The sequence below is a fragment of the Lathyrus oleraceus genome, chromosome 1 (assembly GCF_024323335.1).
Source record: "Lathyrus oleraceus cultivar Zhongwan6 chromosome 1, CAAS_Psat_ZW6_1.0, whole genome shotgun sequence".
Lineage (NCBI taxonomy): Eukaryota > Viridiplantae > Streptophyta > Magnoliopsida > Fabales > Fabaceae > Lathyrus > Lathyrus oleraceus.
Window position 1 is genome coordinate 163351786 of NC_066579.1, and position 23010 is coordinate 163374795.

The 23010-nt window shown below is 31.6% G+C and overlaps 2 protein-coding genes and 1 long non-coding RNA gene across 3 annotated transcripts; 1 reads left to right on the forward strand and 2 right to left on the reverse strand.

Annotated features, from left to right (window-relative positions):
- Positions 1-10977: 10977 nt before the first annotated feature.
- LOC127124645 (uncharacterized) lies at positions 10978-11805 on the forward strand. Its single transcript, XR_007804115.1, has 2 exons — positions 10978-11044; positions 11387-11805. It is a non-coding gene; the product is annotated as an uncharacterized LOC127124645 (long non-coding RNA).
- A 1992-nt stretch (positions 11806-13797) lies between these two features.
- Positions 13798-14417, reverse strand: LOC127097236 (uncharacterized). Its single transcript, XM_051035738.1, has 2 exons — positions 13914-14417; positions 13798-13827 (listed from the first exon to the last, which is right to left on the reverse strand). Exons 1-2 carry the CDS (start codon positions 14415-14417, stop codon positions 13798-13800), a joined length of 534 nt encoding a protein of 177 aa, XP_050891695.1.
- Positions 14418-20060: 5643 nt separating this feature from the next.
- LOC127097245 (uncharacterized) lies at positions 20061-20680 on the reverse strand. Its single transcript, XM_051035747.1, has 2 exons — positions 20177-20680; positions 20061-20090 (listed from the first exon to the last, which is right to left on the reverse strand). Exons 1-2 carry the CDS (start codon positions 20678-20680, stop codon positions 20061-20063), a joined length of 534 nt encoding a protein of 177 aa, XP_050891704.1.
- Between the last annotated feature and the right edge of the window lie 2330 nt (positions 20681-23010).

The window sequence follows — 23010 nt, forward strand, 5'->3', positions numbered from 1 at the left end:
AATATATATGATTCTTATATAAGTTAGAGTAAGAGACAACATGCTGAAGAGGGTAAGGAGTATTACCTATGGAGGGAGTGTGAGGGATATGAGTGTTACCTTTGATGAGAGGATAGTGATAATCCTGTAAGTATGTGTGAGGTTTGATTATCCTACTATATTTTCTTGTTGGAAGAGGGTCAGGTTGAATTTGGGAAGGTGAGGTATGAAGGCTATAGTTAGGTGTGTTTTATAGTGAAGTAAGAGAATGGGTGTTTTATGGTGAAGTAAGGGAAGGGGTGTTGTTATGAGGAGGTAAAGGATAGGTATGGGGTGCAAAGTTATGGTCATGGTCTTCAAAAAAATAATCACGTGGAGTGTGGTGATTTATGGGGGAAATGGTAGTGTTAGGAGAAATTGGGCTGGTATGATATGGGATTCAAAAAAGGTTGTACCTTGAGACAAGAAAAGTTATCGATAATGTATGTCAAATAGGACAACACCTTTAACACTCTATTTATATCCAAGAAAATGCATTTCCTACTTCTAGAGTCAAATATAGTTATACCATTCTTTAGAGAGGTAGCATAAGTTAAGCAACCAAACACTTTTAACATATTATAATCAAGCATAGTACAATGCATAAGTAAGTGGGGAGTTTTGTTATGTAAAAAAGGGGAAGGGAGTTTATTAATGAGGTAAATCGTTTGAATCCAAAATATTTTAGGGAGTTTGGATTGGAAAACGAAAGACCTGTCAATTTTTAAAAGGTGTTGATGTTTCTGCTCAACAATACTATTTTATTGATGCATTATGCCATGGGTCGCAAAAAAACATTTAAGAAAGAATTTAGGGTCGTTATCGGTCCTTATGGTTTTAATAGTTGTTTAGAATTGAGTTTGGATGAGGGAGAAAAAAATTAAAATGGTTAGAAGTTTCTGATTTTAGACACATGAGATAAGTCCAATAATACCTATTGTGATCATCAACAATGGTGAGAAAATATTTAAAACCAAGCATATAGGGAACAAAGTAGGGACCCCAAATATCCATGTGAATGACGTCAAAACAACTAGAAGAATGAGATTGATTGTTGTTAAAGGGGAGCCTTTTTTTGTCTAGCCGTAAAGCAAGAATCACAAGGTAAAGTAGTTTTGGAGAAATTTTGTAAGGGAAACATTTTATTTATATGAGAAGCAACAAATTTATAGGTATGTCCAAGGCGTAAGTTCCAAAGATTACAAGAATTAACATGGTTAGGTCTAAAGGGGGGAGAAGGGTTAGAATTAGTAGGATTGGTCAAATAATAGACACCTTGGTGGAGTTTAGCTGCCCTAATCATCCTCTAGGTAAGGATCCCCTGTATAATGCAAGAATGGGAATAAAAGGTAACCTTAGAATTTAAAGACTTGGTTAATCTAGGGATGGAGATGAGATTAGTGAAAAATTCAGGGATTTACAGAACATCATTAAGATAACACGTGTCTGTGAAATGAATGGTGCCAAGTTGGCTAGTAGTAATGTGAACCATTAGAGAGCTTAACAGTAATTCTATGAATGGTGGCTAAGGATTTAAACAAAGTTGGTTATGGCACACATGATCAGTGGTGCTGGTTTCAAGAATCCAGACCCGATTGCTATCTAAGAAGGAAGAGTGGGAAGAATACTTGATGGATTTATTAGGATGTTTTGAAATTGTTAAATTTGAGGACAAATAACATTTGATGATTGTTGAAGAAGCGCTAGAATGGTTTTGTGTTGCTCCTCAGTGAAAGGAATGAATGATGTGTTTGAGGGTTGTTCTTCATTGTCCATAGTTTGACCAGAATTAGAGTTATAAGCTACCATGTTGGCTTAACTAGTGGTAGTTTTCTTAAGGTACAAAGGAAGACCATGTTTTTTTGAAACAAACCCCAATGGTGTGCCCAATTTCGTTGTAGTAGCTACAAACTTTCATGCCACGACCACAACTAGTGTTGAAAGATTTGTTGTTGTATTCATTGGGAAGATTTCGACAACTAGTTTTGGAAAAGTTTGCCATAATAGGGTTATCATTATTGGAGGGAACGAAAGTTTATCTTTCCTGTTGAGTGAGCAATGAAAAGGTTTTACTGATAGGAGGAAGAGGGTTCATTAGCATGATTTAGGATCAAACATGGGCATATTGCTAAGGCCTTTTTGAAAACAAATAACACGATCAGATTCATGGTAGGACTTGAAGGTGGGTAAAAGATCATAAGAACATTTAGGGTTACAAGGACAAGTGAAAAAAGGGAGAAAGTTCTCTAATTCTTGCCATAATCATTTGGTCACCTTGTTTTAAGGTAAAAAGTTCCTCTTGGAGGTTGGAAATACGAAACACATCTCCTTTGTGGTAATGGTCGTGAAGGTATGTCCAAATTTCATAAGATATCTCCATCATAATATGCTTTGAGAGATATCATTTTTGATGGAGTTGGTTAGCCACAACATCACCATCGTGTTGCATCGATCTCAGGCAAGAGAAAGGTGATCGGTTTCAAGCGTTCTTGGGAGGGATTCATCAAAAACCAAGCTTGTTTTTCGATCGTAATGCAACAATCACAGATCTTGACTAGGAGTGATAATTGGAGTTATTCAAATGAGGGGTGACAATGGATAGTCTCGGATTATCACTCGTGTTCATGTAGTAGGGATCAAGCATATCCTATTGGTAATTTCTTAGATTTTGTTGATTTGAGTTGTTGTTGGGAGCAGCGGAGTTATTGTTGTTTATGGTGGGTTGTGGAGAGCATGAATCATCAGAATCAACCATGAGATAGGGTTAAGGAAAAGGAAATGAAGAAGAAGAAGATGAACAAATGAAATTAGGATTACGAATATGGAGTGTGAGATCATTGAGAAAGAAAAATATGAACGAAGTGGTGTTTCTTGGTGTGGATGGTTCTTGATGAGAAAGAAAATTAGGGTTGTGATGAAGGAAAAAACTGAGGAAGACAAGGAAGAAACAATGGAAATGGGGAAAACAGATAGAAAAGAGGTAAGATAGAGAAAATACAGAAAGGAAAAGAAATGGATCTTACATTGGGAATAGCAATAGAAGGATAAGCAGAATCTGAAAAATTCTAATCTAGAACTAACACGTGGAGATAGAGATAAGAGAAAAGGAAAATTTCTGCAGGAAATCTAGGTGGACCAATGGGAAAAGATTAGGTGGTGCCCAAAATATGATGAGAGAAGCACATGTTTAAAAAATGCAGGATCAGAGGGATATTTTCTCCTGATACCATGTAAGCTCATTTCATCTGGCACGAGAGAGAAAGACTCAAAAGAGAACAAAAATGAAAAATGAAATTCATTATTGATAAGATTCACCATAAAAGTATTATGTGAATTCTGTTTTTATTCATTCTTTAGGATCCCTATATATATATATATATATATATATATATGCAAAACACCAAACCAACTGTTTACAATCTGTTACAGAACCTCTTAGACTTCGGAATTCCAATCATAAGGTAACTGCTAAATATAACATAAGACTCATAAATATAAGGTAACAACAATAGCTAATAACAACACAATAAATGTCAATAATATCTCAATAATCATAATCCCAATACCCCCCTCAAGTTGGAGCGTAAAGATCTCGAATGCCCAACTTGCGAAGAAGGAACTCAATTTGCGCTTTTCCCAGGACCTTTGTAAAAATGTCCGCTAATTGTACCGGTGTAGGAGTGTAAATGGGACAAATAATTCTAGCCATCACCGCTTCACGAACAAAGTGACAATCAGCTTCAATATGTTTTGTTCGTTCATGAAACACCGGATTTTGAGCTATATGCAATGCGGATTGACTATCACAATATAATCACATTCCTTTTGGGTGACTAACTCCCAAATCACCAAGTAACTGTTTGAGTCATTTTAACTCACATGTAGTAACCACCATAGATCGATACTCAGCCTTTGCAGAAGAATGAGAGACGGTTTCCTGTTTCTTAGTTTTCCAAGACACCGGAGAAAGGTCAAGTAACACCACCCATCCAGTCAAGGAACGTCTCGTAAGGGGACAACTCGCCCAATCTGAGTCGCACCATCCCTCTAGGTTCAATTCATTGTCAGAACGGAGTAGAATACCTTGGCCCAGATGTTTCTTCAAATATCTGATGACCCTCAAGGCTGCCTCCCAATGCTCTTCACATGGTTGTTGCATGAACTGAGACAAAATATGTACAGAATATGCAAGATCTGGTCTAGTCACAGACAAATAAATCAACCACTCGATAAGTCTTCGATATGGTTTTGGATCTTCAATTGGTGTGCCATAAACCAATGCTAGCTTATGGTGTTGTTCCATTGGAAAATCTGCAGGCTTGGCCCCTAGTAAACCTGTTTCCTCAATAATTTCCAATGCATATTTTCGCTGGCAAAAATAAATTCCCTCGTCATTACGAGCTACCTCCAACCCCAATTTTTTTTAAGACTCCCAAATCCTTCATATGAAAGCATGCACCTAAGTAAGGTTTAAAAATTTGCAGGGCTGCAATATCATTTCCTGCAATAATTAAGTCATCCACATAAACTAGCACATTGATTTGTATTTCTCCCCTGTGCAAAGTAAAGAGTGAGTAATCTGAATAGGACTGAACAAATCCATATCGCTTCAATGTCGTGACCAACTTAGCAAACCAACAACAAGGAGCTTGTTTTAAACCGTACAATGACTTTTTCAACCTGCAAACTAGATTTGGGTCAGTGTTTTCAAAACTTGGAGGAACTTTAATATACATCTCCTCTTCCAAGTCACCATGGAGTAAGGTGTTGTGCACATCCATTTGATGAACTTCCCACTTTTTAATTGCTGCCACTACCAAGAAAGTACGAACAATGACCGTTTTTGCCACCGGGACAAATGTCTCGTCATAGTCAATTCCCTCTATTTGATGGTGTCAGAATACAAAAAGTCTTGCTTTCAATCATTTTATGCTCCCATCTGAGTGATATTTTATTTTGTATACCCATTTGCTTCCAAGTGCTTTCTTTCCAGACGACAGTTTCTCCATAAACCATGTCTCATTGTCTTCCAAGGCTTGTATCTCATTGCGCACTGCATCACGCTAGCCAGAATCCTTTACGACTTCTTTAAAAATTTTAGGTTCTTTTCCTGCCGTCACAACTGCTACAAAATTTTGATGTCTAATAGAAAATCGTTCACAAGATACAAAGTAAGTAATCGGGTAAGGAGTACCTTAGGCATGTTCTTGGGTAAATGAACTTTTCGAGGACTTTACTTTTCGTATCGTATGGGTGACAAAATCCTTGAGTCTTATATTTGGATCTTTGTTTCTCATCCCCCTTCCCATCTCGGGTGTCATGATTGCCTCCCTCCCAACATACACCTCCTGCTCTCCTGATTCCACATCGCCCTCTTGCATCACCATAACACCAGCCCCATCAACTTCGTGTGTGGGAGCTTCCTCGCCACACACTCCCTCGTCGAATGCCATAGCAGCTCCATTAAAGCCTTCGCACAACCCCCTTGGAGCTACATTTTCCCATTGTCTTGCAAGACCACCGATGCACCCCCTCCTCCAAATGATGCGTCATAAGTCTCCCAACTAATATCATCAGCAACATACTCAATGTCTGAAACAATAGGAGGAGTAGAATGAGTTGTGTCTAGTTGCACAACAAAAGGAAATTCATGTTCATAAAATTTACATCTCTCGAAACAATGTATTCTTTGGATTCTAAATCATACAATCTCCATCCCTTTTTCCCATAGGGATAGCCCACAAATATGCACTTGCGACTTCTACTCGCAAACTTATCCCCCTCACGTCGTTGATTATGGGCATAACATAAGCAACCAAAAATCTTCATGTTATCAAATTTAGGAACTTTACCAAATAATTTTTCATACTGTGTCTTATAATTCAGCACACTAGACGGTGTTCGATTAATCAAATAACACGATGCTAACACACATTCACCCCAAAATTGCATTGGTAAATGACCCTAAAATCTAAGTGCCCGCGCCACATTGATAATATGTTGATGTTTTCTTTCAACTCTCCCATTTTGTTGTGGAGTACCCATACATGACGTCTCAAACACAATTCCATTATTAAAAAAATAATCACGTAGACAATTAAATTACGTGCCATTGTCACTGGGAACTTTCTTTATTTTCTTATCAAATTGTCTATCAATAATGGCCACAAAATTCAAAAACATAGTCTCAATCTCAAATTTATTGCATAACAAATAGACCCAAACTGCACGCGAATAATCATCAACAATTGTCAAGTAATATTGTGCCTCACACGACGAACGAGTTCGATAAGATCCCCACAAGTCACAATGAACTAATTCAAACAAACTTGCTGCATTATTCTCACCTAATGGAAAACTATCCCTATGCTGCTTGGCACGAGGACATACATCGAAAGGTCTATTATTCTTGCTCCTACTAAGATGACTTACAGGAGGAATGAACTTTAACACCTTTTCCGACGGATGACCCAAACGCTTATGCCATAAATCCACTGTTGAATCTCCTTCCACCACCAAGACATGCACCTTCGAAACACCGCGAAAAAAGTAAAGTCCACTGATCCGTTCACCTGCTCCAATCAACGTCCTCGTCGTCCGGGCATGTATTACACACAATGCATTAGTAACTTGAATGATACAATCAGAGTCATCGATTAGTTGAGTTACAGAAATTAAGTTGCAATTTAATTGAGGCACAAAAAGAACATTATTGAGCCTTAATCTACCGTCCAAAATCACATTGCCTTCCTTTATAGCAGTCGCATCTTTCCAATCCGGCAATCCCACCGGTGTGTTTGCAATATTTTTTACATTAGTCAGACAAGAGAAATTTCTTGTCACATGGTTTGAGGCTTCTGTGTCAATAATCCAAGAAATGTCATTCTTACCGTGGAGGCGGTCTTTGGTTTAGGAATTATTCAAAGCGTCAAGAATTTGTTGCCACTGTGCCGGGTTAATGCCTGATATACTAGCTGCTTCACTTGAGTGTGGTGGTGCATGAGACTGTCCAACATTACCATCTCTGCTACGACTACTTGTTGTGGCTTTGTTGGCGTGCACAGGTGTGTTATAGATGCTCCTACCACGCCCTCCAGAAAGACTTGATGTGTCTCTCCCACGATCTGGTCCACGACCACTACGAGGACGGTCCCCTCACCACTCGGGGAATCCATGAAGCTGAAAACACGAGCTTTCATCGTGTCCTTCTTTGTTGCAGTGAGGACATAATTTTTCGGAATTGTCGACAAGTTTAGATTTACCTCGCATATCAGTTGTAGCTTTAAAGGCCATGACATTGTCATGGTTCTGATGAATTGAAGATCCTCCTTGCAGCAACCTCTCATCTTGTATGACTCGCTGATATGCTTGATCAATGTTTGGTAACGGATTTTGAGAAAGAAAATTTGAGCGAATCGTTGCATAAATCCCATCAAGGCCCATGAGAAAATGATGCAGATAGTCTTCAGTACTTAAATCAATCACTTGTTGGTTGATATCATAGGTACAACCTCCACATTTGCAAGTTGGCTTTTTTACATAAGTCATAAGTTCGTCCCATACACGAGATAGACGACTGAAGTAAGCCGACACCTCTACACCTTTGCCTTGCTTGCATTCTCCTAACGATGCCTTTAATTGGCAAATACGAGTCCCATTCACAACACAAAAAAGTTGTTTGAGAGGTGTCCACAAGGATTGTGAATCATCATAATAAGAAAGAGTAGAGCATAATGATGGCTCGATAGTGTTCAACAACCACGCTACGAGCATCGACTGCACTGCAGTCCTGTCCTCCAATTTCTCAGGTGTTGTTGGTTTTGGGACTTTCCCTTCGACAAAACTGTATTTTCGCTTTGCTTGCAACGAGGTTCGAATTTCCCTTGCCCATTCATCATAATTCGGGCCACACAATTGTATTGGTGTGATCACGTTGTCGGGATTGTCATTGGTGCCGAGAAAAAAAACCAAATCCACCTTCTTCTCATTTTTACCACTGTTGTCATCAGTTTTCTTTTCGCCATCACTACTGCTATCACCCATAATCTTTTATGGTGCTTGATATGGAAGCAGAGAAAAAAAATGTACTTAATTTTCCCTGGATATTCCCTAGCTCATGATACCATGATAAGATTCACCATAAAAGTCTTATGTGAATTATGTTTTTATTCATTCTTTAGGATGACTATACATATGCATAACACCAGATCAACTGTTTATAATCTGTTACAGAATCTCCTGGACTTCGGAATTCCAATCATAAGGTAACTGCTAAATATAACATAAGACTCCTAAATATAAGGTAACAACAATAGCTAATAACAACACAATAAATGTCAATAATATCTCAATAATCATAATCCCAATAATTATTCCAAAGTAATTACGTGAAAAGTCTACCAGGATATTAATATGAAAACTATATACAAGGCCAGAAAAATGGAACCTAAATAAAGAAATATTACCAAGTAATTAAATGTTATTATTAAGGCTAATAATATATTTATCAAATAACAAAGGATAATAACACATTTATTTTAAATTTTTTTATTAATATATTATATAACTATTTGATTATCCAAGATTTATATATTTTGATATAATTTGAAGCACTTTGACCACTTTGTTGAAGAACATCAACATTTTGGGTGACTAATGGACTGGTTTTATGTTGATGCAAACTATCTCTATATTCAACAATTGTTTTCATAAGATCGCCTATATCTTTGATCATGGTTTTATAATGTTTGAGTGTCAAATATTTTTCTGCAACTACAAGCCTAGGAGTGATGCCATCAACACTAAGAAGATTTACTTTACAATGATAGTAATAGTTTACTTCATTAACACTATCATCAATTTCATCGATTAATTTGGATATTAGCATATTTGTGTCGGTCAGATTTTCGCTAAGTGCATCAATTATGTAATATGCAAGATCAACAAGACTTGCATCTTTTGTGCCTCCAGGTTTTGAGTTGAGAAGATTTGAAAAATACCAAGGATTTGAGACATCTTTGCAAATGACATTTACTTAAACAACTTTTTTAGAAATTGAATTTGAGAAAGCAACACATAATACAAGAAGCGTCAACAAGAGAGAAATATTGATTCATTTTTTGTGTATTTTTATTGATTGTACGTTTGATTTTATAGCGTTCATTCATCCACGAAAGAGTGTTTGGATGCATGTATTTGATAATTAATTATTATAAGGGGTTATGTTAACTAATGCAAGAGGAGCACTCTTTAAAGATTGCAAATAAAGAAAATATTACATTGAATACAAGTATTTTTTTAAAAGAAAATATCTTTTATTCTTTATAAAAATTAATTATTTTAATTTAAAAAGGTTTTATGAACATTTTCACAATTTTGATATTGACTTTGTTATTTTCAAAAATCCTACAAAATTTTAGGTCACAAGAAGACCATGCACGCCCAATATCGCGCAAAATAAAAAACTACTAAGAACTCTAAGATCTTACATTATGGAAGTAATTACTTTTTTCAAAAAGCCCACGTCTGACATCATAAAGCATTTTATTATCATTGAGATCTTAGATAAGGTAAAGTACTAACATACAACTCTACAACACATAACTAAGAAATAGTTCAATTTATTATCATTTTAAAACAGAACTAATTGATTATCCAAGATTTATATATTTTAATAAAATTTGAACCACTTGACCAATTTGTCGAAGAACATCAACATTTTGAGCGACTAATGGACTGGTTTTATGTTGATGTAGACTATCTCGACATTCAACAATTTTATTCATAACACCGCCTATAAAATTGGTTATGGCTGGAAACTGTTTAAATGCCCAATATTTTTCTGCAATCACAAGCCTAGGGATGATGCCATCGTCACTAAGAAGATTTATATGTAGTGTTGTTGTGATTTAATGATGTAGATGTTTGTGATCTACCCTTTTATGTATTGCATCATTATATTATTTGAGTGTATTCTCGATCCTTTTTGTTGTTGTGGCGTTTGTGCTCCTCTAGAATACAGACAATCAAGTACAAGAGTATCCACATGAGTTAGGGGATGACATAAATGCCTCTTTAGCTATTTATCTTGAGTCTTACAGGAGTCACTCTGATATGTAGCACTAGGGATGGGATGTTCTCTTTTTACTTGTATTATGTCTTACTTGTGTTGAATTTTTGTTGTTCGTTTGACGTTGAAGCTTATATGTCAAACTTAATGATTTTCCGCTGCAGAGTTTTACTGACTATGATATGTTGATGTTTTTATGCTATGATGAAGCATACGAGACACTCTGATCATGAAGTTTTATTTAAATTATATTATATTAATTGCTGAGTCAAGGATTAGGGTGTTACAAATGTCGTGCTTAATAAAAAATTACTAAGATCTCGAAGACCTTACACTACATTATGGAAGTAATTATAAGTTAGGCTACATAAGAACTAGTGGTGGCAATCAGATCCATTAAGAAAATATTTATTCAATCCATCCAGAAAAAAATCATCCACCACATAAAAAGTGAGTTAATGTATTGAACTAATTCATCCATTTATATGCATGGACTGACTCTATCCATCCAACATCTTTTAATAACCCAGTAAATTCTTTATATCTTTGTTAGATCTCATTTTTAAAATATAATTAAATATATATATTTTTAAATTAGAAAATTGTTCTTTTTTAAAGAGAAAAAAATATACGTTTTGAAAATTAAAAAATAAAAGAGATTTTTTTGAAAAATACAAAAACTACTTTTCTAAAAAAATTCAAAAAAATAAATCAACTTTTTTGGGGAATTTTTCTCCTTTTCCAAAAACACAAAAAAGAACGATTTTTTATTAAAAAAAACATTTTTTTGGAAAATGCAAAAAAACAATTTTTTTTCAAAAATACAAAAAAGAGAAAAACTTTAAAATCTATTTTTTTGAAACTAATAAAATCTGATTTTGTTCCAAAAATTTAAAATCGATTCATTCTTATTGGAAGCGAGAACTACTCAATTAAGGGTGCTAATTTCTTGAAAAGGTAGTGGGGACTCCTTAATCCTCTAATACGTTTTCTCTCTTTTTCCCCAATTAACGATGTATATGTATATTTGATATGATATTGTGATGAATCTATTTTGAATGTTCATTATGATATGAAATTCGTGTACTATATTATGTTAAATTGATGCATGATGAAAGTATGTGAAACCTGCATATTGATGTATTTAATTTATGTGTTTGACTTTTCATGAGTATGATTGTAAGTCATGATAAATTGGTGAAATCAATTGTGAATCTATGTGAAATTAACATGTCCATGTGTTACAATTGAAGTATGATTTCTTTCTGGTTAATTTGGGTATTTTGGGTGTGAAATCAGAGCTTCAAAGGAGCTCCAATGGCAGAAAATGCACTTTTGCATTCTGCATAGGTGTGACAACCGTCAACTGCATGACAAGAAACCTGTCAACATGTTAAAAGGGATGACATTTGTCAGTAAAATGGTGGTCAGACCATCGGGTTTTTTTGGAGGGATGAAGGACGAGGCAAGTGATGAAGGATGACGTAGAGGGATGACGACCGCCATGGCCTTGGAACAAATCTTCATGGTATGGGCGGTCAGTTTTGACGCGCCGATTCAGATTTTCGATGATGTTTCTGAAGTCGGTGATTTATTAATGTTGTTTTATGGTGTTTGATGTTTTGAGATGTGAATCGATATGCTCTAAATATTATTGAATGAGTAATTATTGATAAACTGTGAGTTTGCTTAAATGTTAACTTGCATTATTGAATTAATATTGATGAATGTTGTTGGTAAATTATTAAGCACAAATAATGTTATGTGATGATGAGTCGATTTTGTGAGTTATGGATGTATGTTGTAGTTGTCATGCGTGTATAAAGTATTTAATGTGAGATACAATTGAGCATGATCATGTATGTTGAATTGATGGCCTTACTTGCCATATAGTTGCATGTGTCACACATCATGATGTATGGACTTCGGTCCAGTGGTGTGCTCTGGTCCGGTGGTGGGATCGAGAGCGAGTAGTTGATGCGTATGATGGGATCAATGAAGCGTTGTTGATTCATTGGTGGAATCAGTAACAATTTTGATATGGTCTAGTAATGGTGGGATCAGGAGCGAGTAGATGACTCCCGTATAATAGAAGTGGTGAAGCATTGTTGATTAAGTGGTGGAATCAATAACAATTTCATGTGCTCTGATCCATTGGTGGGATCGGGAGCGAGTGGGAAATATCAATAACATATCTCAGATGTTAAATGAGTTGGTACCACATTCGCAATTAGAGTTGAGATGGTGTCACATTGCATATATACCTGCATTGTGAATGAATTTATATTAATGATGTGATGTGTAATATTTGTGAAGTGTGTTGGATTTGATGATTATGAGTAATTGATGATGAATAGATGATTGTTGATACGTGGGTGAATGATGAATATGTAGTGCTGTTGTGATTTAATGATGTAGATGTTTGTGATCTACCCTTTTATGTATTGCATCATTATATTATTTGAGTGTATTCTCGATCCTTTTTGTTGTTGTGGCGTTTGTGCTCCTCTAGAATACAGACAATCAAGTACAAGAGTATCCACATGAGTTAGGGGATGACATAAATGCCTCTTTAGCTATTTATCTTGAGTCTTACAGGAGTCACTCTGATATGTAGCACTAGGGATGGGATGTTCTCTTTTTACTTGTATTATGTCTTACTTGTGTTGAATTTTTGTTGTTCGTTTGATGTTGAAGCTTATATGTCAAACTTAATGATTTTCCGCTGCAGAGTTTTACTGACTATGATATGTTGATGTTTTTATGCTATGATGAAGCATACGAGACACTCTGATCATGAAGTTTTATTTAAATTATATTATATTAATTGCTGAGTCAAGGATTAGGGTGTTACAAATGTCGTGCTTAATAAAAAATTACTAAGATCTCGAAGACCTTACACTACATTATGGAAGTAATTATAAGTTAGGCTACATAAGAACTAGTGGTGGCAATCAGATCCATTAAGAAAATATTTATTCAATCCATCCAGAAAAAAATCATCCACCACATAAAAAGTGAGTTAATGTATTGAACTAATTCATCCATTTATATGCATGGACTGACTCTATCCATCCAACATCTTTTAATAACCCAGTAAATTCTTTATATCTTTGTTAGATCTCATTTTTAAAATATAATTAAATATATATATTTTTAAATTAGAAAATTGTTCTTTTTTAAAGAGAAAAAAATATACGTTTTGAAAATTAAAAAATAAAAGAGATTTTTTTGAAAAATACAAAAACTGCTTTTCTAAAAAAATTCAAAAAAATAAATCAACTTTTTTGGGGAATTTTTTTCCTTTTCCAAAAACACAAAAAGAACGATTTTTTATTAAAAAAAACATTTTTTTGGAAAATGCAAAAAAACAATTTTTTTTCAAAAATACAAAAAAGAGAAAAACTTTAAAATCTATTTTTTTGAAACTAATAAAATCTGATTTTGTTCCAAAAATTTAAAATCGATTCATTCTTATTGGAAATTCCAAAAACTTGTTTTTTTTCCAAAAATACGAAAATTGAAGTTTTTTCCAAAAATAAAAAGAATTCTATTTTTTACGAAAATAAAAAAATTTGAAATTTTTTAATAAAAAATCACTTTTTCCGAAAATATAAAAATTGATTATTTTCAAAAATAAAAATAAAATCAATTATTTTTCATAAGTATAACATACAACTCTAGATAAGATAAAGTACTAACATACAACTCTACAACACATACAACTCTACAACACATAACTAAGAAATAGTTCAATTTATTATCATTTTAAAACAGAACTAATTGATTATCCAAGATTTATATATTTTAATAAAATTTGAATCACTTGACCAATTTGTCGAAGAACATCAACATTTTGAGCGACTAATGGACTGGTTTTATGTTGATGTAGACTATCTCGACATTCAACAATTTTATTCATAACACCGCCTATAAGTTTGGTCAAGGCTGGATACTGTTTGAATGCCAAATATTTGTCTGCAATCACAAGCCTAGGGATGACGCCATCTTCACTAAGAAGATTTACTTTACAACGATAATAATAGTTTATTTCGGTATCATTATCACCAATTTCATCGATCAATTTGGATATTAGCATATTTGTGTTGTCCGAATTGTCGCTAAGCACATCAATTGTGTAATATGCAAGATCAACAAGACTTGCATCTTTTGCTCCTCCAGGCTTTGAGTTGAGAAGATTTGAACAATACAAAGGATTCGAAGTTTCTTTGCAAATGACATTTACTTCAACAACTTTGTTGGAAATTGAATTCGAGGAAGTAACACATAATACAAGTAGCACCAATAAAAGAGAGAGAGATTGATTCATTTTTTTTTTGTTTTTTGTGTGTGTGTATTTTTATTGATGGTACACTTGGTTTTATAGTGTTCATGCTAAAGAAGTGTTTGGATGTATGTATTTAATAATTAATTATTATAAGGGTCATGCTAACGAGTGTTTGAGGAGCACTATTTAAGAATTGAAAATAAAAAATACTGCATTGTATACAAGTCTTTTTTTTAAAGAAAATATCTTTTATTTTTTATAAAAAATATTTATTTTAATTTTCAATGCATTAAATACAAATATTTTCAAATAAAACATATATTTTAAAAAGTGATACTAGTTAACCTTTCCCTTAATATAATTATATTTGGGTCAATATCATTTATTTATAATTTGTGAAATTTAGTTATTTAAATTGTATTGTGGTCAAATTACATTCAATTATACTTAATGCAATTTTACTTTTGAAAGAATAGTCAAATTGTGTTATTGAAAAAATGAGTTTGGCTTTACTCCCTTTACATTTATTTCATTTTGTATCCATTTATATGATAGATAGAGACAGGTAAAAAACTTAGCTGACGTATTAGTGAGTGGGATCTATTTATTATATTATTGGGACTTATCTAATTAGTGAGATCTATTTATTATATTATTGGGACTTATCTATTAATTGTATCTATCTATCAGTTAAAAAATTACTGAATATTAACGATGTAACTACTCCTACCGTCCTTTATAAAAGTCTCAATTACAAATTTTACATTATATTAAAAAAAACATTGTAACATAGTTAATGTATAAATTTTGTAAGATAACATGATAGGTTAATCCTAAGGCTAAATATTAATTTAGGTTGTAAACAAAAAATATATAACAATTTTCAGGATTTTTATTTGGGAAACACAATTCAAACATTACATTATAAATATTATATTATAAACACTTTTTCTGTTCTTTTTTAAGTATTTTTTTGTCCTTACTGAAAAAATTAATAAAATTTATTATTTTTCAAGATGCATGACCCTTTTTTGATAGAGTATGACTATAAATACATAATCGTATTTAAATAATATATGAGATATTAAATTTATTTATTATTATCAAATATATTTGGGTATCAGGAATATAATATTGCAACTGAGCACAAGAAAATATTTTTTTTTACTTGCAACCTGATGGAGTTTGTGGATCAAAAGGAAAGGGATTATTTTAAACAATGAGATTAGTCGGATGAAATATATTGTTTTAAATATTAAGAAAAATTCTATGAGTTGACTTGTTATTGGTTTTAGGAATAAGATTTGCATTAATTTTATAATTGGTGAAAAAATGCTGTAAAGTACCACCTCAAATTAAAATGATTCAATTGTAATGTTGGTTGGTTGAGTACTCATTGTAATCTTATTTTCAATTCAACTCTTATTGGGAAAAAGGTAATATATTATATGTCTTTGTATTCAATATATATATATATATATATATATATATATATATATATATATATATATATATATATATATATATATATATATATATATATATATATATATATATATATATATATATATATATATATATAGACAAAAAAAAGTAATTTTTCACCATATCATTATCATAAAATAGTTATTGTTAAATCAGAAGACATTCTCATCACTTTGATAGCAGTAATAGATTGTTAGATATTACTCACTGCTTATAATATTAAATAAATAATTTAATATTATTTTCAAAATTATGAGAATTTAGAAGGCACACTGGGGGTGGTAAAATGGACCCTCCTTCATGCCTTATGTGAACTAAGACTTAAAAATCTAGCTCATTCCGTTAAGGTGGCAGGTTGACGGCCTTGCCCGCCTATTTTTATATTTATTTATTTTTCATTTTTTTAAAGATTAATAGACTTATTTTTATATTTTTTAGTTTTTTTTTAAAGTTTAATAAGCTTATTTTTATATTTCAATTAAATTTTTCACTTATTTTTTAAAGTTTAATAGGCTTATTTTTATATTTCAATCGACCGAAATAAATATTTTGAATGTTTGATAACTACGTTGACAGGTCAACCGGCCCCTTTTATTGGTAAGCTTAAGGTGAAGCGGGCTTAAAGCGGGGCAGACTGAGCGGATAGAATGACACAAAATCCCAACCCAATCCACTATATTTTGACTGGGCGCGTGGCTCGTTCTGGCGGACCACGGTCCGTTTTGTCACCCTTAACACGCATATAAAGTACTAATGATGGAATGCTCGATTAAATAAAATAATTTTTAATTTAATTATGTGTTAATAATATTTAAATTATTTAATATATTAACACATATATAATTTATTTAAATAAATATAATTTAGTAAATAAATAAGATTTGATAATTAATTAAATTGAATATTATTCATTTAATTAATATTTCCCTTTAATTTATTAAAAGTTTAATTAAATATAAATAATATTTTATTTTATTTTATTAAAATGTTTAAATTAATATAATTAATACTTTATTTTATTTTATAGATAAACAAATAGCAGAAGTATTATCACATAGAATATGAATCTTACTCTTAGATATCTGATAATCTTCCAATTGACTCTTCATCCAGAGTATCTGAGTGTTGCATCCAGAAGCTGTAATATATTCAGCTTCAACTGTTGACCGTGCAATTGTAGATTGTCTCTTGCTGGACCATGAGATTATATTGTCTCCTAGGAATTGACAACTTCCCGAAGTATTTTTTCTTTCAATTTTGTCTCCAATGTAGTCAGTATCATAATAACCTACTACTTTGTAATCACTTGATTTTCTATAAAAACAAACCAAGGTTAGTAGTACCTTTCAGATACCTAAAGATTCTCTTAAAGGCAAATATGTGAGTTTCTCTAGGATCTGATTGGAAGCGAGAACTACTCAATTAAGGGTGCTAATTTCTTGAAAAGGTAGTGGGGACTCCTTAATCCTCTAATACGTGTTCTCTCTTTTTCCCTAATTAACGATGTATATGTATATTTGATATGATATTGTGATGAATCTATTTTGAATGTTCATTATGATATGAAATTCGTGTACTATATTATGTTAAATTGATGCATGATGAAAGTATGTGAAACCTGCATATTGTTGTATTTAATTTATGTGTTTGACTTTTCATGAGTATGATTGTAAGTCATGATAAATTGGTGAAATCAATTGTGAATCTATGTGAAATTAACATGTCAATGTGTTACAATTGAAGTATGATTTCTTTCTGGTTAATTTGGGTATTTTGGGTGTGAAATCAGAGCTTCAAAGGAGCTCCAATGGCAGAAAATGCACTTTTGCATTCTGCATAGGTGTGACAACCGTCAACTGCATGACAAGAAACCTGTCAACATGTTAAAAGGGATGACATTTGTCAGTAAAATGGTGGTCAGACCATCGGGTTTTTTTGGAGGGATGAAGGACGAGGCAAGTGATGAAGGATGACGTAGAGGGATGACGACCGCCATGGCCTTAGAACAAATCTTCATGGTATGGGCGGTCAGTTTTGACGCGCCGATTCAGATTTTCGATGATGTTTCTGAAGTCAGTGATTTATTAATGTTGTTTTATGGTGTTTGATGTTTTGAGATGTGAATCGATATGCTCTAAATATTATTGAATGAGTAATTATTGATAAACTGTGAGTTTGCTTAAATGTTGACTTGCATTATTGAATTAATATTGATGAATGTTGTTGGTAAATTATTAAGCACAAATAATGTTATGTGATGATGAGTCGATTTTGTGAGTTATGGATGTATGTTGTAGTTGTCATGCGTGTATAAAGTATTTAATGTGAGATACAATTGAGCATGATCATGTATGTTGAATTGATGGCCTTACTTGCCATATAGTTGCATGTGTCACACATCATGATGTATGGACTTCGGTCCAGTGGTGTGCTCTGGTCCGGTGGTGGGATCGAGAGCGAGTAGTTGATGCGTATGATGGGATCAATGAAGCGTTGTTGATTCATTGGTGGAATCAGTAACAATTTTGATATGGTCTAGTAATGGTGGGATCAGGAGCGAGTAGATGACTCCCGTATAATAGAAGTGGTGAAGCATTGTTGATTAAGTGGTGGAATCAATAACAATTTCATGTGCTCTGATCCATTGGTGGGATCGGGAGCGAGTGGGAAATATCAATAACATATCTCAATGTTAAATGAGTTGGTACCACATTCGCAATTAGAGTTGAGATGGTGTCACATTGCATATATACCTGCATTGTGAATGAATTTATATTAATGATGTGATGTGTAATATTTGTGAAGTGTGTTGGATTTGATGATTATGAGTAATTGATGATGAATAGATGATTGTTGATACGTGGGTGAATGATGAATATGTAGTGCTGTTGTGATTTAATGATGTAGATGTTTGTGATCTACCCTTTTATGTATTGCATCATTATATTATTTGAGTGTATTCTCGATCCTTTTTGTTGTTGTGGCGTTTGTGCTCCTCTAGAATACAGACAATCAAGTACAAGAGTATCCACATGAGTTAGGGGATGACATAAATGCCTCTTTAGCTATTTATCTTGAGTCTTACAGGAGTCACTCTGATATGTAGCACTAGGGATGGGATGTTCTCTTTTTACTTGTATTATGTCTTACTTGTGTTGAATTTTTGTTGTTCGTTTGATGTTGAAGCTTATATGTCAAACTTAATGATTTTCCGCTGCAGAGTTTTACTGACTATGATATGTTGATGTTTTTATGCTATGATGAAGCATACGAGACACTCTGATCATGAAGTTTTATTTAAATTATATTATATTAATTGCTGAGTCAAGGATTAGGGTGTTACAAATGTCGTGCTTAATAAAAAATTACTAAGATCTCGAAGACCTTACACTACATTATGGAAGTAATTATAAGTTAGGCTACATAAGAACTAGTGGTGGCAATCAGATCCATTAAGAAAATATTTATTCAATCCATCCAGAAAAAAATCATCCACCACATAAAAAGTGAGTTAATGTATTGAACTAATTCATCCATTTATATGCATGGACTGACTCTATCCATCCAACATCTTTTAATAACCCAGTAAATTCTTTATATCTTTGTTAGATCTCATTTTTAAAATATAATTAAATATATATATTTTTAAATTAGAAAATTGTTCTTTTTTAAAGAGAAAAAAATATACGTTTTGAAAATTAAAAAATAAAAGAGATTTTTTTGAAAAATACAAAAACTGCTTTTCTAAAAAAATTCAAAAAAATAAATCAACTTTTTTGGGGAATTTTTTTCCTTTTCCAAAAACACAAAAAAGAACGATTTTTTATTAAAAAAAACATTTTTTTGGAAAATGCAAAAAAACAATTTTTTTTCAAAAATACAAAAAAGAGAAAAACTTTAAAATCTATTTTTTTGAAACTAATAAAATCTGATTTTGTTCCAAAAATTTAAAATCGATTCATTCTTATTGGAAATTCCAAAAACTTGTTTTTTTTCCAAAAATACGAAAATTGAAGTTTTTTCCAAAAATAAAAAGAATTCTATTTTTTACGAAAATAAAAAAATTTGAAATTTTTTAATAAAAAATCACTTTTTCCGAAAATATAAAAATTGATTATTTTCAAAAATAAAAATAAAATCAATTATTTTTCATAAGTATAACATACAACTCTAGATAAGATAAAGTACTAACATACAACTCTACAACACATACAACTCTACAACACATAACTAAGAAATAGTTCAATTTATTATCATTTTAAAACAGAACTAATTGATTATCCAAGATTTATATATTTTAATAAAATTTGAATCACTTGACCAATTTGTCGAAGAACATCAACATTTTGAGCGACTAATGGACTGGTTTTATGTTGATGTAGACTATCTCGACATTCAACAATTTTATTCATAACACCGCCTATAAGTTTGGTCAAGGCTGGATACTGTTTGAATGCCAAATATTTGTCTGCAATCACAAGCCTAGGGATGACGCCATCTTCACTAAGAAGATTTACTTTACAACGATAATAATAGTTTATTTCGGTATCATTATCACCAATTTCATCGATCAATTTGGATATTAGCATATTTGTGTTGTCCGAATTGTCGCTAAGCACATCAATTGTGTAATATGCAAGATCAACAAGACTTGCATCTTTTGCTCCTCCAGGCTTTGAGTTGAGAAGATTTGAACAATACAAAGGATTCGAAGTTTCTTTGCAAATGACATTTACTTCAACAACTTTGTTGGAAATTGAATTCGAGGAAGTAACACATAATACAAGTAGCACCAATAAAAGAGAGAGAGATTGATTCATTTTTTTTTTGTATTTTTGTGTGTGTGTATTTTTATTGATGGTACACTTGGTTTTATAGTGTTCATGCTAAAGAAGTGTTTGGATGTATGTATTTAATAATTAATTATTATAAGGGTCATGCTAACGAGTGTTTGAGGAGCACTATTTAAGAATTGAAAATAAAAAATACTGCATTGTATACAAGTCTTTTTTTAAAAGAAAATATCTTTTATTTTTTATAAAAAATATTTATTTTAATTTTCAATGCATTAAATACAAATATTTTAAAAAGTGATACTAGTTAACCTTTCCCTTAATATAATTATATTTGGGTCAATATCATTTATTTATAATTTGTGAAATTTAGTTATTTAAATTGTATTGTGGTCAAATTACATTCAATTATACTTAATGCAATTTTACTTTTGAAAGAATAGTCAAATTGTGTTATTGAAAAAATGAGTTTGGCTTTACTCCCTTTACATTTATTTCATTTTGTATCCATTTATATGATAGATAGAGACAGGTAAAAAACTTAGCTGACGTATTAGTGAGTGGGATCTATTTATTATATTATTGGGACTTATCTAATTAGTGAGATCTATTTATTATATTATTGGGACTTATCTATTAATTGTATCTATCTATCAGTTAAAAAATTACTGAATATTAACGATGTAACTACTCCTACCGTCCTTTATAAAAGTCTCAATTACAAATTTTACATTATATTAAAAAAAACATTGTAACATAGTTAATGTATAAATTTTGTAAGATAACATGATAGGTTAATCCTAAGGCTAAATATTAATTTAGGTTGTAAACAAAAAATATATAACAATTTTCAGGATTTTTATTTGGGAAACACAATTCAAACATTACATTATAAATATTATATTATAAACACTTTTTCTGTTCTTTTTTAAGTATTTTTTTGTCCTTACTGAAAAAATTAATAAAATTTATTATTTTTCAAGATGCATGACCCTTTTTTGATAGAGTATGACTATAAATACATAATCGTATTTAAATAATATATGAGATATTAAATTTATTTATTATTATCAAATATATTTGGGTATCAGGAATATAATATTGCAACTGAGCACAAGAAAATATTTTTTTTTACTTGCAACCTGATGGAGTTTGTGGATCAAAAGGAAAGGGATTATTTTAAACAATGAGATTAGTCGGATGAAATATATTGTTTTAAATATTAAGAAAAATTCTATGAGTTGACTTGTTATTGGTTTTAGGAATAAGATTTGCATTAATTTTATAATTGGTGAAAAAATGCTGTAAAGTACCACCTCAAATTAAAATGATTCAATTGTAATGTTGGTTGGTTGAGTACTCATTGTAATCTTATTTTCAATTCAACTCTTATTGGGAAAAAGGTAATATATTATATGTCTTTGTATTCAATATATATATATATATATATATATATATATATATATATATATATATATATATATATATATATATATATATATATATATATATATATATATATATATATATATATATATATATATATATATATATATAAAAGACAAAAAAAAGTAATTTTTCACCATATCATTATCATAAAATAGTTATTGTTAAATCAGAAGACATTCTCATCACTTTGATAGCAGTAATAGATTGTTAGATATTACTCACTGCTTATAATAATATTAAATAAATAATTTAATATTATTTTCAAAATTATGAGAATTTATAAGGCACACTGGGGGTGGTAAAATGGACCCTCCTTCATGCCTTATGTGAACTAAGACTTAAAAATCTAGCTCATTCCGTTAAGGTGGCAGGTTGACGGCCTTGCCCGCCTATTTTTATATTTATTTATTTATTTTTCATTTTTTTAAAGATTAATAGACTTATTTTTATATTTTTTAGTTTTTTTTAAAGTTTAATAAGCTTATTTTTATATTTCAATTAAATTTTTCACTTATTTTTTAAAGTTTAATAGGCTTATTTTTATATTTCAATCGACCGAAATAAATATTTTGAATGTTTGATAACTACGTTGACAGGTCAACCGGCCCCTTTTATTGGTAAGCTTAAGGTGAAGCGGGCTTAAAGCGGGGCAGACTGAGCGGATAGAATGACACAAAATCCCAACCCAATCCACTATATTTTGACTGGGCGCGTGGCTCGTTCTGGCGGACCACGGTCCGTTTTGTCACCCTTAACACGCATATAAAGTACTAATGATGGAATGCTCGATTAAATAAAATAATTTTTAATTTAATTATGTGTTAATAATATTTAAATTATTTAATATATTAACACATATATAATTTATTTAAATAAATATAATTTAGTAAAATAAATAAGATTTGATA

Coding starts and splice junctions, on each gene's coding strand:
- LOC127097236 (XM_051035738.1), bottom strand. CDS start 14,417: ATGAATCAATCTCTCTCTCTTTTATTGGTGCTACTTGTATTATGTGTT. Junction 13,828..13,913: donor TTCTTCGACAAATTGGTCAA/GTGATTCAAATT, acceptor ACTATTTCTTAG/TTATGTGTTGTAGAGTTGTA.
- LOC127097245 (XM_051035747.1), bottom strand. CDS start 20,680: ATGAATCAATCTCTCTCTCTTTTATTGGTGCTACTTGTATTATGTGTT. Junction 20,091..20,176: donor TTCTTCGACAAATTGGTCAA/GTGATTCAAATT, acceptor ACTATTTCTTAG/TTATGTGTTGTAGAGTTGTA.